The sequence below is a fragment of the Malaclemys terrapin genome, chromosome 8 (genome assembly GCF_027887155.1).
Source record: "Malaclemys terrapin pileata isolate rMalTer1 chromosome 8, rMalTer1.hap1, whole genome shotgun sequence".
Classification (NCBI taxonomy): Eukaryota; Metazoa; Chordata; order Testudines; family Emydidae; genus Malaclemys; species Malaclemys terrapin.
Window position 1 is genome coordinate 50,174,431 of NC_071512.1, and position 19,164 is coordinate 50,193,594.

General features: G+C 42.2%; 1 protein-coding gene across 3 annotated transcripts in view; it reads left to right on the forward strand.

The window, feature by feature from the left end:
- RABGAP1L (RAB GTPase activating protein 1 like) overlaps positions 1-19,164 on the forward strand; it is a 553,255-nt gene that overhangs the window by 147,638 nt on the left and 386,453 nt on the right. For all 3 annotated transcript variants that reach the window (XM_054037867.1, XM_054037869.1, XM_054037868.1), the window contains exon 11: positions 6,585-6,729. In XM_054037867.1, the coding sequence (XP_053893842.1) occupies positions 6,585-6,729 (145 nt within the window). The remainder of the gene's footprint in view (positions 1-6,584; positions 6,730-19,164) is intronic.

The window sequence follows — 19,164 nt, forward strand, 5'->3', positions numbered from 1 at the left end:
CCAAGTAGTAGTCCTGAGTGGACTTGTAGGCTCTAAAGTTTTACATTGTTTTATTTTTGAATTCTGATTTTTTTTGTACACAATTCTACATTTGTAAGTTCAACTTTCGTGATAAAGAGATTGCACTACAGTACTTGTATGAGGTGAATTGAAAAATGATTTTTGTTTTGTTTTTTTACAGTGCAAATATTTGTAATAAAAAATAAATATAAAGTGAGCACTGTACACGTTGTGTTCTGTGTTGTAATTGAATTTAATATATTTGAAAATGTAGTAAACATCCAGAAATATTTAAAATAAATGCTATCCTATTGTTGTTTAACAGCGCAATTAATCACAATTAATTTTTTTAATCGCTTGACAGTCCTACTTCATATGCATTAATGATATACATACCGGTATATGGATAGAGAAATGACTTTCAGCAGATAACCTTTCCCTTGATACCTTACAAGGCATGCTTTATATGTAATATCACAATTATAAACAGATGAGGAATATGGGGGATTACAGGGTGTTCCCCGAGAGTTACAGCATGTCACAGCAGTCATTTATGGTAACCAGACATTTTTCTGTCAGCATCCCTGTCTTGAGGTGACACATACCCAGTCAGTTCGGGGATAGTTGAAATCCCTCATTATTGTTGGGTTTTCTGGTTTTGTAGCCTCTATAAACAACTTGAGTATTTCACAATCACTGTCACCACCCTGGTCAGGTGATTGGTAGTATATTCCTGCTACTATACTCTTATTATTCATGTATGGAATTTCTATCCATAGAGATTTGATAGTAAAGGTTGATTTATTTAATTTTTTTACTATATTTGACTCTGCTTTCTCTCACAGGTAGTGAAACCCACCCACCAGTGCAATCTACTGGAATTCTTACATATTTTGTGCCCCACTATTAGTGTCACGTGGATTATCATTGTTCCACCAAGTTTCTGTAATGCCTCTTACTTCAATATTCTCATTCAATCCCAGGCACTCAGGTTCACCTATTTTAGTAATCAGAGTTATAGCATTTGTATACAAGCACGATATTTAATTGTCCGCCTTCATGTGATATTTCAAGTGATGTCATCTACACTGCCCCCCTGGTGTGTGGAAGGAGCAGTGAGGGAATTAGTGTTATAAATTGAAGCATTAAATGATCATTATTAATGAAAATCATGATATAGATTATTGTAATGTTATATAATGCTTTAATAATATTGATTAAGACATGTAACTTCCTCAGAATAACACACAACAGATTTTTGTGCAAGTTATATTTCCTCCTGAATATTTCACTTCATTAGCACCCCTCTGTTTGGCATTATTTGTATGAAGGGACTGTGTAGTTCAATCTAGGGGAGGTGGACCCAAGATACAGCATACTGCATATTCCCTCCATGTGGCTCTCCCAGGACTCTGTGTGTGTGATTAACATGATTTTGCATCCGTCCTTGCCATGCAGTGGAAGGGTGCATATGCTTCTTAGGATATGTCTATACTACCCGCCGAATCAGCGGGCAGTGATCGATCCAGCAGGGGCCGATTATCGCGTCTAGTCTAGATGCGATAAATCGACCCCCCAGTGCTCTCCCATCGACTCCTGTACTCCACCGGCATGAGAGGTGCAGGCGGAGTCGACGGGGGAGCGGCAGCAGTTGACTCACCGCAGTGAAGACACCGCGGTGAGTAGATCTAAGTACGTCGACTTCAGCTACGTTGTTCACGTAACTGAAGTTGCGTATCTTAGATCAACCACCTCCCCCCCCCCCCTTCACCCCGTCAATGTAGACCAGGCCTAAGTATATGTAAGCTTTATTGAATAATGTTCAGTAGAGTAGAATCCAAAGGTCCTCCCGATAGTTCTTCTCTCCTGGCTGACATCCAATTACTTGCATTATTATTCAGTTCATTCTGGAATTATGTAGAGTTTCATTCTCCTGCAATAAACATCGATCCATTTTCTCTAGAGACTTGCACATTATATTGATATTGGCTCAAGATCTGAAGAGAGGAGTCTGATCTTCTAATTTGTGTTGTACTGCAGTGGAACCACAACCCCTGTGGTTGACTTAAATGAATAGGACTGACTTAATTTTGCTGATCCTAAGCTAGAATGACAATTGTCACCTAAAACAGGAGGGATAAAACAATTAGTGCTGAACAGCTAGTGATGTTTTTACTATGCAATAAAGGCACAAACTACACTAAATGCCTACCTGAGTAAATCAGTCTCATGCAAGCTGTTTTCTTTGGCACTCCTGCTCTTCAGTTTTACAATAGAGATAAGTGAAATACAGTCTTGGTAGTCCATCGATCTGATGATGACAAATCTGTGCAGATCATCAGTTGTTGGTCTTATGGTGTGCCCTCTGATGGCTATACAAGCCAATTCTAGAGGTGCACATTTTGCTGCAGATGGTGCATGGGAAATTCGTGGTCAGTGGATTGTGCGCTGCTGATGCTCTGTGACGTCATTCGCGTGCCTCTTGTAGACGCCGGCAGCGGTCTTCCTCAAAGGCGATGCAGGTATTTCTGACTGTTGCACGCCACTGTGTTCTATCGCTGGCGGCATCCTCAAGGTCCCTAGGTTTGATACTGCTGTACTGCAGATTGGCTTTGATGGTGTCCTTGTAATGTTTCCGTGGATGACCTATATGCCAGATGCCCTGGGAGAGCTCACCATACAGAAGCTGTCGGGGGATTCTGTTGGCATCCATGCGGCTGACCGGTCCAACGTAGCTGTGACTTCATGATCATCATTTCGATGCTTGTCATCTGGGCTCTCTCAAGGACTTCGAGATTGGGCAGTTTGTCTTGCCAGCGGATCTTCATGATGTTACGGAGGAAGCGCATGTGAAATGCTTCAAACTGATTGATGTGATGTCTATATAGTGTCCATGTTTCGCACCTGTACAAAAGAGATGAAAGATCAATGGCTCTGTACACAAGCAGTTTTGTTGACATCCGGATGTTATGGTGATTTAAAACTTTGACACGCAGACAGCCAAGTGCCTGGCTTGCTTTGGATATTCGTGCATTGATCTCATTATCCAGTGATCCATCACTGAATATGACACTACCCAGATATTTAAAGTTCTCCACTACTTTCAGCTGAGTGCTGTCGATGGAGATACTCGGGACAGAAGCATTTGATCCAGGTGCAGGTTGATGGAGAACTTCTGTCTTTCCGAGGCTGATAGTTAGTCCAAAAAATTGCGAGGCCTCAGCAAACTTGTTGACAATGTGCTGAAGATCATTTTCAGTGTGAGCCATGAGGGCACAATCGTCAGCAAAGAGTGCCTCAAGAAGGAGTTTCTGCACTGTCTTAGTCTTTGCATTCAGGTGACGGAGGTCAAAAAGTGAACCATCGTGCCGGTATTTCAAGTATATACCTCGGTCCAGATCTTTCACTGCATGGTTAAGGAAACATGCAAAGAACAGGTTAAATAGGACAGGAGCCGTTTCACGCCGTTGGTATGTATAAATACAGTAGAATTTATAAAAAACACAAGTATGTGAAAATGTGGAAGACTGCTGCCCTTTCCAGTTTTAAAGAGCGCACACTATAATCCTTTTTATTTACATTTGCTTGATACTTATCTTAAAATACAGCTTCTTTTTTGGTCCAAGTAAACTTGAGTCAGCAGGGCATGTTTCAAGGAAACCTTTGCCTTTTTTTGAGGTGATTTTAAGAGTATCAGTGGGAAGTAGATTGAGGGGGCATTTTTGGTGGTTAGAAGAGTCCTAAATGTTGGCAGTGGGCTAATCTGAAGTTCTTAATGTATTTTTAAAATGTTTGTTTATACATGCCTTGAGTTTCAGACAAACACATTTTAAAAAAATGAAAAGGACATTTAAACAGATTTCTGAATACTATACCAAGTCCTCAGAGTAATGCTAAAGCTGTACTACTGCAATGTTCTCAATAATACCCCTTTCTATACCTCCAAAAGGAATGTCCGAGACTTTGATAAATGATGAGATTATCAGTGTCGACATAATTGCTTGACCAGGGGCCTTGCAATTACTTGATACTGACATCCTGGGAGGTGAAACGTGTATGCATTGGTAATGGACCAAATTTCTCCCTGCTATATTTTACTAATCACAAGGGTAATGGATCTAAATTATAAACTGTAGCCCAGATTTCACCCCGCACTTCCAGATCTGTATGGAAAATTGTCTTATACTCTGAAAGAGAGAAGAGGACCCATGCCTTGCTTTTTTCCAACATGGAATGGTTATAATAGAAACAGGTGTGATGGACTGATCAGAGTAGGGGGAAAACGCTTGATTTTGTCCAACCACAGGCAGTCCAGATTTAGACTACCCCATGGAACAGTTTCACCAACTGTAACTGAAACTACAGGAGGTATTTAGAGTGGAAGATGTTAATTACTGTGGGTGGAAATTGGCCAGCAAGCTGAAGTTAGTGCTCCCCTTTTAAATTAAAGGTTCCAGGGGCTCATAAATGACAAGTGGTCAGTGCCTTGGTTTTACACAGCAGGTTCTCATATGTTACTCTTATTTTTTTTTTTTTTGCTGACAGAGGAAACCGTAATATCTTATTCTAATCCTTGGTAATTTTTTTCTTTCACTTATCCTTTATTGGATATTCCTTTTTTTCTCATGTGGTTAACACTATGCTTCTGAGACAAATTTAACACCACCTCCGTAAGAGTACTTTCATTTGCTTTTTGAGGCTGACTTGACATTATTAGCCTGTTTGAAAAATAACTTTATTTTAACTCTGATTATGTAAGGTTTTCAAAAAATGAAGCAGGCTGAAAAAAAACTGATCTAAAACTGGTCTTAAAATGTACTTTTTGGCTTTACTTTATCTCCAGTTCACTTAATAGCAGCTATTTGGCTTTATTATTGTACAACCATATGAAAATACATGAATCACTGTACTTTTTTAATAATAATGTTGCGTACATCAGAGAAGAAACTTTTTGAAGTGGGAGTGGGCAGTAAGGAGAGATGTGTATACTGTTCTGTGATGTCTGGGAACCAAAGCAGCTGGGGCACATGTTGGAGAGGAGACATCTAGGAACAGTCCTGGTGTCTGGTTCTCTTCTCTTCCAAGATTTAATGTGGACACACCAAAGAGCTATTTTATTGATTTTTTTTTTCTTCTAGAAAATTCTATAAAATTCATTTATCCAATGCTCAAGATTTAAGTACTTTACATGTTTAAAAATATGAAGTACAAGTTGTTTTAATCAACAAAAGAATTTGGTGGGTCTTTAATGGATCATTTGTCACACCTCATCCATGGTAAATAAAGCATGTGAGAAAATGTATTCCTTTCAGTGTGCCTTGAAGGTTATCAAACTCAGACACAGTCAGATATGAAGCTACTTTTGAGTGTCACCCTCCAGTGAGAGTGCCTTGTTCCCCAAATTGTTATAACTAGGGATATTGAGCTCAGGCATTCCAACTAATTTCAGCTACTGGTAAAATATAAATACACTGGATACAAATCCTAAAGGGCTCCTGGAATTAAATGGAAGATATTGTGGTCCCTGTAGCACAGGTGAATGTGTGCACTGTACACAATCTACTTCTAAGGATCCTTTCATAGCACATTACTTACGCAGTGGGTGTTGTAATCTTTATGATGCGGAACGTGCTACCTACTGCCAACTCTCAACATTCTACAAAATGCTTAAAAAACTTGGTTTCTCAAAAATGTTTGGTACTTATTTTTATTATCACAATATTTTTCCTGTCTGTTCTTTGCAATTTTTTCTTGCAGCAGTCCCCTCCCTGTCTCAGTTTGTTAAATTTAAATTGTAAAGCTTGTGTTATAATTCCTCAAATACATAAAGGTTGTTGTGGGAGGAGTGTTAACAATAATTATTGTTTTCATTGCTGCTTTTCATCTTCCTCAAATTACGTTCAGCAGTGTCATATACTAATGTCAATCCACATGTGCAATTTCCATTGAAATTGGATGGAGTCTTGCATAGGTGGCAAGTTATATGGGCTCCTGGTGCCCGTGCTCCATCAATATTTAGCAACGTGGGCCTGGCTCCACCAATGTTTGGGCTTATCGCGCTTTGCGGGGCCCTGCGCTTCAGGGGGACACAAAGTCAAGGGCGGCCTGGGGCGTTAGCAGGGAGGCTGGCGCTGGCAGCAGCGAGCGACCCGGCCCCAGTCCGCCCCGCTCTACTCCCTCCCCGCCCCCATTCCATCACTTCCCCCAAACTGCTGCCCTGCTTCTTTCTGGCTTCCGCCCCCTCCCCCCGGGCGACGCCAGGAGCTGGCGGGGTGGGCTGGGGCTTGGTCTCTCGCTGCTGCCGGCACTAGGCCCCCCGCTAACTCCCTAGATCACCCTGGACCCCGTAACCCCCTGAAGCATGGGGCCCCCCAAAGTGTGGAGCCCAGGGCGGTTGCCCTGGTCTGTCCTATGGACGTTCTGGGAATCCCAATAATTATGCAAACCTGGCGCTCATGGAGTCTTGCCCCCAAATTACTGTATCAGTCCTTGGTTTAATCTTATTTGAACAAACCAGCAGAAACATGGAGTTGGTGAATAGCAAGAGCCTAACATTAAAACTCATTTCATTTCCTTATTTTTAGTCTGAAGGGAAAAACCACACAAATGCTGGAGATGCAATTTATGAAGTTGTAAGTCTGCAGCGGGAGTCTGAGAGAGATGATGAATCAGTCAGTCCAACAAGTGGAGGGGGTCCACTATCGCCACAGGAGGATGAGGCTGAAGAAGGTAAAAGTAAAATGAACATGTACAATTCCGGTATATACTGTTTTTTCATAGTTTTTCTGTCTTTTATTCCCATATAGGTTTCTTCCTATTTGTGTCCATCAGGGATGTATTATAATAGCACCCTCCCCCACCCCGCCCAATCACCTGTCATTCACAACTAGTGCATCTTCACTACCAGCAGTAGTGTCCGACACTTTTAGACTGTCCTATCTAGGCTGTTTTATCCAGATGTAGCAGCAGACAGGGTGCATCCATACAGCACTGTGCACCAAAACTTACCATTCCTCCTCACCTGTTAGGTTAACAAGATAGCAAGTTTCTGTTAAAGGGTTTTTCTTCCAATCAGAGTCCATTATTCTCTAGAAAGAGCTCTCATAATTAACAGTGATGCCAGGAAGCTCTTTGCTGTTTATAGTAGTAATGATTTCTGACTCAATCCCTGGTGCCTGTGGATCATTTTTATGTAACTTAAAAATTTTGTGGATTTTTTTCTTCGTGCTGCCAATCTATCGTGAATATATTTTAAATGTATAGTAAGTGTCCTTTCAGCAGCTTGTTTGATGGAGCAGGCTTCAATAATTACTATTGCACTATTTATTCCTTTTTTTCCAGTGACTATTATTGAGAATAACAAGTGATTGTTCCAGAATTTAATGAACACTGTGCTATTAGAGAATAAATATTCTCTAGATCTTGCCCTCTTGATGTTGTGTAAAACCGTTTTATTTAAAAATAGAATAAATAATAGTACAGAGGTGTGCATAGCAGGAAAAATAAAATGGTAAGTTAAACTTAATGTTAGTTTCCACATGTTAAATTCAAAATACTTGCAAAGGAAATAATCCTCTTTTTAAAATGTCATTACAATGTAACACTGTTCTCATGGAAACTGCATTTAGAGTACTTGCCTAGAAGTTATCCATCCTGCTAAATGTGCAGATTAAATGAGTCACTGCCAGTTGTTCTACATACATTTCCATTGTTATGTACCTTCTTTTGCAGATCATTAATTATTATGATGGAAAAATATAATAGTTTAAAATTCCCCCCTCAAAATATTCATTTGTATTTTAGATCTTGAACTAAGATTTATTTATTTGTTTAATTTCTGTTTAGAGTCAGGGGCCATAAGTACCTGGCTCCATATCATCTCCCCCCCCCCTTTTTTTTTAACCTGGTCCTGTTTATGGCCTATATTATATATCGTAAGGACTTTCCCACCTCATAGGCTAACAGTTAGTTCATCCATGTATGGGTTTTGAGGGGTTGTTTTATTCTTTATGAAGTGCTGTTCCCCACTCCATTAGCTCCATCATTTTCCTCATGATTCATTGTATGACATTTGAAGCTTGCAATAGTATTTATTTATATAATTCCATAAAAGTGTATGATGCCTTATTTGCATCCTCATCTTGCTTACTTGCCCTTTGCAGCTATCTCAATTTCTGCCAACCCCAAGACTAAGCATCCCGTGGTCCTTTGTGCGCTAGATGACTCATGCCATGATTAGGAGTGGAAATGTCACTTTAAGAAATAAGACAGAATATTCTTTCAGTCCATATATGAAGAGAGTGGTTCAGTAGGACTTTTGTGCTGCTCTATTGGCAGATGTGTGAATTTTCTTCCCACCCTGGTTTTAAGATCATTAGCATTTTAATGTGAATGGGAAATACATTTCATTGTGTCATAAGAGCAAGACCTTATAGAAAATTGGGATCATGTTTTTCTAATAAATAAACCATACCTTTGTTTTTACTGGTGCCTTGGTTTCATGACACTAACTTCCAGTTTGTCTTTATTGCAAAATCATATAGTGGCCATTTAGGAATATTTCATATCAACCTAACATACGTTTTCATTACATTTTATCACTAGCACTGCAGTTCAGATTTCTGTCAGCTCAGTCATCAAACCTGAGAGCTGGAGGCGGCACAGAAATATTCCCCTGCTTAGTCTTATTTAATTAATATTAACAGTTTGCTTGTCAAAGCAAAAGAATGCGTTGAACCTCCACACTAAATTGCCTTACCTTGCTAACAAGGTTGCTTAATTCAGACTATAATTTAACTAAAAAGAGATCCAGATGTGTATTGACTAAACTTTCTCTTATATGTTGTTGGAAGAGGTCTCAAGTGAAATGTATTAGGGTATCTGTGCTCATGTTCATAATGCATGGTAAAGTAGTGGGAGAGTGAATTATTAATGTGTAATTTTGACAAGGTGCAAGGCATAGCTGGTTCAAGCACACTCATAGGGGCCTCCTTTGTAATCATTTTTTCATTTCTTCCTCCATTTAAATTTGCCCCGACAGAAGACCCCAGACAAAGAGCCATCAGTGGCCAAGAAAGAATCCCTGAAGATGCACCTAGATGGGGGGGAGCATGAAGCACCTGAAAGTGGGGGTCTGGAGTCATCCTCTAGAAACGGGGCAATATGAAATAGCTAGGAGGTTGGAGACTTAGAAGACCCCCATGAGGGGCAACATGAAATGAAGTTAGGCAGCTTGTAACTAGTGAGGAAAAGATAATTCTCCCTCACCTCTCCTGGTCATCTAAGACCCAAACTTGAAGTTCAAGTATCTCCCCCATGCTGCTGTTTCCTCACATGCCTGGCCAAACTTCCTGAGAACTACTACTAAGAAAGAGCAGATCTGCTTTTTGGAAGGCTGGGAGGTAGCTGGGGAGGGAAGCATTTTTCAGGCATAAGAAGTACAGCACAGGGGTTCTCACATTCACTCCTTATAGTGTGTGATGGAGGAATGAAAACAAGTAGGCACAGAACTATGGCAAAAAAAAATGAAACTGTTGCTCATTACTGTTGCAATGGTTGCAGCTGAACTGGTTCTCCCTGTTTTTCCTTCCACTGTGGGTTCTATAGCTTGCTAGAATTAGTCCTGGTGTAAGGTCACTGAATTGTAAAAGGTGTTAACCTCAGTTTCCTTCTCCTCTACACAGGAAAGAGTATAAATTGGTTGCTTAGGATATAGTTGGAGACTGCTCATGGAAAGGCAGGGTTCCATACTTGAGGTCCTAAGACTGGATTGATTTGGGGAAGGGGAAAGGTATTATTTTTGAGTTAATTTGTTTTGATTTCTAATGATATTTGCTACCCTTTGAAGACAATCCTTGAAGACTAGGTCTGTTTTTTGTTTCTGCTGAATCAGTCCACCAGCTCAGTGCTCTTTTGATATGAAGTTGATATACAGCAACTAGGTGTAAATAATTTCGCGAATTAACTTGTCACCTTTGTATCTCCCAGTCATTAAACTGTTTTTGCAATGATGGCTTTTGGGTTCTCTTGATATAGTTTTGTATGATTTCAAAAACTAGTGCTCCCTGCTGTTGCCCACATAAAGTCATTCTTAATATTCAGTGCTTTCAGAAAGTAGTTCAGAAGTAGGAAATAGATGATAAATAAAATGCGTTCTTTACAAACGTGCCAAAATTATACAAAAAGTTGAATTTATTTTGAGCCCAACTATAAGATAGTTTTAATGGCACTGTTTTCCTAAGTAAACTTTTATATTGTTTAAATTGGCAAAGAATAGTCTTCAAAAAGCGATTCATCCTTTAAAAAAAAATGAAATAAGTAACACTTTATTAGTAAGATGACACTTCTGGAGACAGTAGCTTGATGAGAAAGAAGTATCTACCCAAAGGTCAGTCATCTTATAGAACATTCTCATGATTTCCTGAAATGCAATGCTGAATGGAAAACTAAGGAAGAGTCAGCCTTTTGCTATAGCAACAGATTTCTTAAAGATGATTAGGCCTCCACCATGGCTGACACACCAGGAAGTGAATTGGGCATCTCCCAGACATGAAAGCACGAGTCTCTGCACTGATGCTGGTGCAGAAGGAAGGGACTGTGCTATCTGAGCCATATTGGAATGTGATTTAAACATACGTGGATCTTACTAGGGAGGCGAAGTTTAATTTTTTTGCTCACAAGCTGGGGGGTAGAGGTAGAACTTCAGGAGGGAAGAAAAAATGTGTAGCAGAAGTCCCCTGGTCCTCGGACTCTTTTGAGATGGCTTCGCTCTCCAGAAATAAGAACAAAGTAATAGCATGTGAGGATTGAGACGTGGAGGAGAGGTTGGTGTTACATGTAGGCACCATGAAATTCAAAGATGAGAGGGAGATCAAAGTGATGGGGGGGGTCTGAAAGCTGCAGAGAAATCTGAGAGAGTTACGTATTGGAGGACCCAGAAAGAGAGAGTAGGTAAGGACAGAGTGAGCAATGTAAAATGATCTGATCATCATCTCAGAGTATGGTAAATTCATGAGGACAGTCTGTTTGAATATAGGACAAGATTACCCTCTATCAGATAGAAACCTTTGTTGCAGTCCCACAAGATTTAACTTTTTTTATACAGCAGCTTCTAATGAGTGCAAATCCATAGCATTTCACTTTAAAAAAAAATTACATCTGAGATGAGTCAATATCTCATTTTTACAGGTTGTACATTCTGTTCTCTAACATAAGACCATTCTTACTGCATTGCAAGTTAACCTTTCAGTTATTAAAAATACATTTAATCAACTCCTGCAGCAATATTATTGTGCTATTGGGATAGTTTCTAATCCCTTCTTTAACTGGTGAACAATTGAGTACAGTATATTAATTTTTTTCTTGCTCTGAATGATGTAACACACGATAGTTTAATTTGATTTATGTTCTTACTGTAAAGTTAGTGATTCAAGTGTGAATTCTCAGTTTTAAAAAAGTTAATATTTAAATACAAAACATTTCCATAGAATACAAACCTACCTACAGTTGTATGACGTGTGAATTTTTCATGTCAAATGTTGAAATTTGGAGTTTTATGGCTGCTTCTCTTCCAGAATTATTTTATAACAAAGTTGCTAGGGGGCAGTAGTTTGGAGTTGTGGTCCTAGCTGCATGACATCCTTTCTTCTCTCTCCTGCACTCAAGTCTCACCAACCCCATGAAAATTTGTCTGTGGGAACTCATTTGTGATCCAGGTCAGGAGTGGATGGGACAGGGATGATGGATGCTCTGTGCAGCATCATATTCTTCCTTTTTCCATATCCATAGGACAAATAGGTGCAAGTTGTGGTGGACTGGGTAAGCATTATATGAGTGGATTCTCCCTTCTCTCTGTCAAACCCGCTCCTCTTGAGCACTAAGGGATAGTTTCCATCTGCAGCAAGTTCTGTATGATGATCTTTGCAGCATAGGGCTTTTCTGTGAATGACCGTGGTCCTCTGTGGATATTCTGATATTTATGAGTATTTGGTGGGATTCTGTGGGTTCTTCTTCGATTGATGGTCTCTATATGTATTCCACATTTGGGTATGCATGTGTACCATATGCCTGGGTTCAGAAATTTTTGGTATGCAGTGTCCATTGGTCCGGGATGTGCAGTTACTCTCCTCATACTCCAAACAGACTATAAAGGGTAGTGTGAACCGACCCCTCTCCAGTTCCTTCTTACCACTGCATGGATGGAGTCAGAATCCTCCTTGTCCACTTTGATCTTTCTTTACTGCGAACCCGTAAATATAATTTATAAATAGTTGCAAATAGTTTTGGTTTTTAGTGTTTTTATAGTTAGTGTAATTAGTTTAGGTCTTCCCACCCCAGGAAGCTTCTCCGTTTGAAGAGGGACTATGCCAAGAGTTCCGGTATTCAAGAATTGTGTCTCCTACACCAGTTCCTTTTCCATCAGCAAGTGCCACCAGCACTGCTTTTATTGCCTTGGGGAGACTCTTATTGCCAACAAGTGCAACATCTGCTGCTCGTTCCCTCCCCAAACTCATAAGGGATAAGAGCTTTTTCTGCAGAAGCACCTCATGGAGCAGGACGTGAAATATCATTCAGATTCAGGCTGGAGAGACCTTCCCCCCACAACGGCCTCAAACTATGAACAGCAGACATCTGAGCATGACCTCCAGAGTTGAGGCAAAAGCTCTTAAGTCTAAGAAACCCTCTCACAAGAGAGGGGGACATGAACATAGGCATAAGGACAGATCTCTAGCCAAATCTGCTTCTAAGAGAGAGGATTCCTCCCCGTCCTGTCAAAGTCAAGTGAACCCTCACGTATGGGTTCTAAAGAATTAGGTCTGCATAAACCTTCTGTCCTAGAAGGACAGGCGTGAAGGATCCAATCATACTGGGTCCAGCTCCATCCTGCAAACCTAATGAGCGGTACCCAACAGTTCCGTGTAGGAGTTCAATGCTGGGATCCCATCTGATGGCTCTGATGTTCTCGCAGTGGCGGATTATCAGCTGGACCCACAGGACCTGTGCCCAGGGGCCCTGGCCAATTGGGAGACCCTTGAAAAATGGGCAACCCGCCCCCAACAGACAAGCGCTGGGCGGGGCAGGGGAAGTCTCTACACTCCCCCGACCCCACTCCCTGGCAGCAGCGCTGGGTGGGTGAGCGGGGGAAGCCCCCTGCCTCAACCCTGCTAAATGACTGGGACGGCATGGAGAGTCCAGTGCTCCTCAGCAGCCGCCCAGGCAGGGAGAGGAAGGGACAGGGCCAGAGCCTCTCCAGCTACGCTGGAACACTGCCCACAGAGCTGCCTGGGAGAGAGCCTGGCTGGGGAGGGGCAGCAGCCTGCTCACTGGCCAGGCTCCGCAGAAATGCAGGGGAGTGGGGGAAGCCCCAACTCCCTGACCCCTGCTGTGGTCCCGGGACCTGAGGAGATCTGGTTCCCTGCTGCAGCCTCAGGGCCCAGGTGAGGGGGGTAGGACTGTGTGGGGCCGTGGGTGAAACGGTGGTGGGGCTGCAAGCAGAAGGTGTGCTCTGGCCCAGGGCCCCACGAAACCTTAATCCACCTCTGGTTCTCCATGCCAGATCTCTGAAACACAAGACATTTGCATTACCTGGATCCATTGGTCCACTCCTCAGGAGCCCTCAAAACACTAAGGAAGACCGAAGCCTTTACCTCACTGGAGGATGTCTTCATTCTGTCCTGCCCACAATCTCCCTGGCTCTCATGCTTGGCTCATTTAGAAACATGTCTACACCCGGGGAATCCACCTTGTGGGAAAGAATATCTTTCCCTACTATGTCCACAACTTGGAACATCCTTCCCCATGTATCATTGGCACTGCTGGTAGAACACGAGCCTATCATTTTATCAAGTGACTGACACTCCAGATGAGGCTCCTTCTCCCACAAGGGAAACGAGACCAAAGAAGGTATTGGAACTGTCTGCCTCCTTCCAAATGCGGCTACCCCAGGGACCACTGGTATCCGATGCCTTACACTCTTCCCCTTCTGGCTGATCCATACTGGTCTTACTGGGGCCTGTAGGCATTGTGGATCTATGCAGGAATCACACCAACTGTCTTCTCCTATCCATTCCAGTTGGCTCCGTCGGAATTTAAGAGGAGGCCAAGTTGGATCCAGTTGTTCTGGTGGGTATATCATTCTCATCGAAAGAGGCGGTTGCTCCATCATCTCCCTCTCTGATGACAAAAAGCAGTACAGGAATTGTGGCAATGTAGCTCCAGATATCTCCTTAAAGAGGTCCAGGACACACAACAGGGCCTATTGGACATCCTCCAGGCCTCTGGCCCTTTGAAGGTGGCCCTTGCAGTTTTGGAACCCACCAGATTGGTGTACCCCTACCCCAGAGAGCTGAGAAATCACATTTTGTGCCAGATAAAGTGTCAGAGGTTTCTTCTGCTCATTAAGTTCCCAACTCCTTAAGTGGTTCAAGTGGCTGCACAAAGGCCCAGACTACTCCAAGACTAGCCCAACTGACAAGGGTGCAAACATCTCGACCTTTTGGGTAGGAAAGTGTCATCAGCTAGTCTCTAATTCAGAGCTGCTAGCTATGAGGCATTGTTAGCAAAATATGATTTTCTGGATTATGCCAAATTTGCCGACTTTAAAAACAGACTTCCCTGGGAAGCTAGGGCCCAGTTCCAAGCCCTTACTGATGGAGGCAGGTTGGTGGCCAAGATGTCACTTCAAGTGACAGTAGATGCTACTGATACTGCCTCTAGAGCCATTGTCACAGCTGTAGTCATGAGACATGAGTCATGATTGTAATTATAGAATAGAATCATAGAAATGTAGGACTGGAAGGGACTTCAATTGGTTATCTAATCCAGCCCCCTGTACTCAGGCCAGGACTAAGGATTATCTAGACCATCCTTCACAGGTTTTTGTCTAACTTGTTCTTAAAAATCTCCGAAGATGGAGAGTCCACAACCTCCCTAGTTAATTTGTTCTGAAGCTTAACCATCCATATAGTTAGGAAGTTTTTTGTAATGGCTAACCTAAATCTCCCTTGCTGCAATTTAATCCCATTACTTTCTTGTCCTGTCCTCAGTGGATAAAGAGAACAATTTATCACATTTCTCTTTATAAGAAGCTTTACATAATTAAAGACTATTATCAGACACTCTGCTTAGTCTTCTCCAGCTAAACAAACCCAGTTTTTCAATGTTTCCTAATAGGTCATGTTTTCCATACCTTTCATCATTTTTGTTGCTCCTCCTTTGTACACATCTTTCCAGAACTGAACACAGTTCTCCAGTTGAGTCCTTATTAGTGCTGAGTAGAGTAGAAGAATTACTTCTTGTCTTGTTTGCAACACTTCTGCTAACACATCCCAGAATATTTGCTTTTTTTAGAACAGTATTACCCTGTGACTCAATCATATTTAGTTTGTGACCCACTGTCACCCTGGACCTTTTCTGCAGTACTTCTTCCTAGGCCAGGATAGGCAACCTATGGCACATGTGCTGAAGGCGGCACGCGAGCTGATTTTCGGTGGCACTCACACTGCCCGGGTCCAGTCTGGGGGGCTCTGCATTTTAATTTAATTTTAAATGAAGCTTCTTAAACATTTTAAAAACCTTATTTACTTTACATACAACAATAGTTTAGCTATATATTATAGACTTATAGAAAGAGACATTCTAAAAACCTTTAAATGTATTACTGGCATGCGAAACCTTAAATCAGAGTGAATAAATGAAGACTCGGCACACCACTTCTGAAAGGTTGCCGACCCCTGTCCTAGGCAGTCATTTCCCATTTTGTATTTGTGCGACTGATTATTCCGTCCTGAGTGTAGTACTTTGCATTTCTCCTTTCTGAATTTCATCCTGTTTAATTTAGACCATTTCTCGGTCTGTCATGATAATTTTGAATTCTAATCCTGTCCTTCAAAGCGCTTGCACCCCTTCCAGCTTGGTATTGTCAGAAAACTTTATATGTGTACTCTCTATGCCATTATCCAAATAATTTATGAAGATATTGAATAGAACTGGCTCAGGACAGATCCCGGTGGGACCTCACTTGATATGCCCTTCCAGCTTGACCGTTACATATCACCTTATCTTCTAGGTTCTTACAAACTGTTTGACTATTGGCTCCATTATCTTTTCAGGTACCAAAGTTAAGCTGACTGGTCTGTCAGGGTTCCTTCCCCACTCTGAACTCTAGGATACAGATGTGGGGACCCGCATGAAAGCCCCCTAAGCTTATTTCTACCAGCTTAGGTTAAAACCTGTTACTCTGCCACCACCAAATGATTTAACAAGAAACAGGGAAAGGACCACTTGGAGTTCCTCTTCCTCCAAAATATCCCCCTAAGCGTTATACCCCCTTTCCTGGGGAGGCTTGAGAATAATATCCTAACCAATTGGTTACAAAGTGATCAAAGACCCAAACCCCTGAATCTTTGGACAATGGAAAAATCAGTCAGGTTCTTAAAAGAAGGATTTTATTAAAAAGAAAAGGTAAAAATCATCTCTGTAAAATCAGGATGGAAAATAACTTTACAGGGTAATCAGATTCAAAGAGCCCAGAGGAACTCCCTCTAGCCTTAGTTTCAAAGTTACAGCAAAACAGGGAAACCTCCCTCTAGCAAAGGAGCATTCACAAGTTGAGAAAAACAAAGATAGACTAAAAGAAGAACAGGAGAACTTGTGGCACCTTAGAGACTAACAAATTTATTAGAGCATAAGCTTTCATGGACTACAGCCCACTTCTTCAGATGCATATAGAATGGAACATATATTGAGGAGATATATATACACACATACAGAGAGCATAAACAGGTGGGAGTTGTTTTACCAACTCTGAGAGGCCAATTAATTAAGAGAAAAAAAACTTTTGAAGTGATAATCAAGATAGCCCAGTACAGACAGTTTGATAAGAAGTGTGAGCATACTTACAAGGGGAGATAGAATCAATGTTTGTAATGGCTCAGCCATTCCCAGTCCTTATTCAAACCGGAGTTGATTGTGTCTAGTTTGCATATCAATTCTAGCTCAGCAGTCTCTCGTTGGAGTCTGTTTTTGAAGTTTTTCTGTTGTAATACAGCCACCCGCAGGTCTGTCACTGAATGACCAGACAGGTTAAAGTGTTCTCCCACTGGTTTTTGAGTATTTTGAGATAGACTAATACGTCTTGCCTGGCTATTACTTACAAGTTGATATATGAGAGACTTGTTTAGAAAGATTTGGAGAGCATGGATTGAGGTCCGGTCCTTCTTCGTCCCAAGAGCGAATACCACCAAAACAAAGAGCACAAACAAAAGCCCAAAAGCCTTCCTCCTCCCCACCCCCAAGATTTGAAAGTATCTTGTCCCCTTATTGGTCCTTTGGGTCAGGTGTCAGCCAGTTACCTGAGTTTCTTAACCCTTTACAGGTAAAAGGATTTTGGTGCCTCTGGCAAGGAGGGATTTTATAGTATTGTACACAGGAGGGTTGTTATCTTTCCCTTTATAGTTATGATGGTCTATAATTCCCTGTAAATCCTAGGGGTACCTCAGGGAGGACCAGAATAACATTGAGAACCTTCCTTTTGATGAGTATAACCTCTTTAGTGAGAAGACCAATTAGTCTTATACACTCTAAAACAGCTGTTCTCAACTGGCCACTTGTCGTTTCAATTGGGCCGTGGGGCTCTGTGACTGTGAAACCCCGAGCCCCGGCACCCCCTCGTGGGGCTGAAGTCCTGAGCCCAGGGGCAGAGTTGCTCCCTCCCCAATTGTTGTCCTTTACCCACAGTGAGGCAGTCCCAGGGGCAACCTCACACCCTCCCTCCACCTCCTTCTCTCCCCCTGCCCAGGTCGGAGGTGGAAAGCTGGAGCTGGGCATTGCAGGGTGGTTGCTGCTTTGGCTGGTGCTATGCAGCAGGCAGCCACGGAGCTCCCCCATCTCCTGCTGCTGCCCAGGACTGCTCCTCAGCTCCCAGCTCCTTTTGACTGCTTAGGCAGCCAGTAAGAGCCTCCCTGCCCCTGGCTCCAGAGCCCTCGGGGAGCAGCGACTATAAGGGGGGCCACCCTGGCACACAGCCCCAAGCAAAACTATAGGCCCAGACCACCTCCTCAGGCATCTTATCATCAATACCTATATGAACTCCCACATAAGAAGCTAAGAGCTCAAAGATCCAGATATATGGCTACTTCTATCTCCACAGCCACCATCCAACCCCACCCACTCTGCCTTCAGCTGGGCAACAATAACTACAGACAAGTGGGTACTAGACATCATCCACCAAAGCTACATAATCAAGTTTGTTTTTCCTCTCCACCACAAACCCCCTTCCCAGCTTCTTTTTATATTCTTCTCCTTGAGGGGGTGAGACCCCATTCCACAGAGCGTAAGCAACTGCAATGGCATCTTTTCTAGATGTACTTTTACTAGAAATATGTAGACCTGGAGCACCTTACACACCTTCACAGGACACGATGCCTTGATCTACTGTTCTGGCACAGAGATGACTGAGGGGACAGCTGTATTACAGACAGGCCAGAACATCTGCATCCTCACACCCACCTCCTGTTTGACTACTGCTTACTAATGTCCCATGTGTGGAATATACATAGGGATCATCACTCAAAGAAATGGAAGTTACTTACCTGTAACAGTAGGTTCTTTGAGATGTGTGGTCCCTATCTTTATTTCCCTCCCCACCCTCCATCCCCTCTGCTGCAGATGATAGCCAGATTCGTGGTAAGAAAAAGAATTGAAGAGGTGTCTGTCCACACTGCCCTTAATATTTTCTGTTTGGAGCACAAGCAGATCAGTTGCGATATGTGGACCAACAGACGCTGCTTACTAAAAATTTCTGGACTCAAGCAAATGGTGTATGTGCATACAGATAGGGACCATACATCTTGAAGCACCTCCAGGTACAGGTAAGTAACCTCTATTTCTTTGGGCCAGGGTTCCCCCTCACTACTATTGCTTGGGGCCAGCCCCACTCCTCCAACAGAATGACGAGTAGAAACAGCTAGCAAAAATTTGAGGATTTTCCAGTCCCCTGTATGGAAATAGACCACATAGGATATCTTGGGACCCTAAGTGAGGTTCTTTTTAGGAACTTCAATTTTGTTTTAGGCTAAATTTGTAAAATCCTAATCTCTGCACGTTCAGTTTTGTGTGGGCAAACATTTTGTACACTTTTGCACAGAGTGAGTGCAAATCATGAAA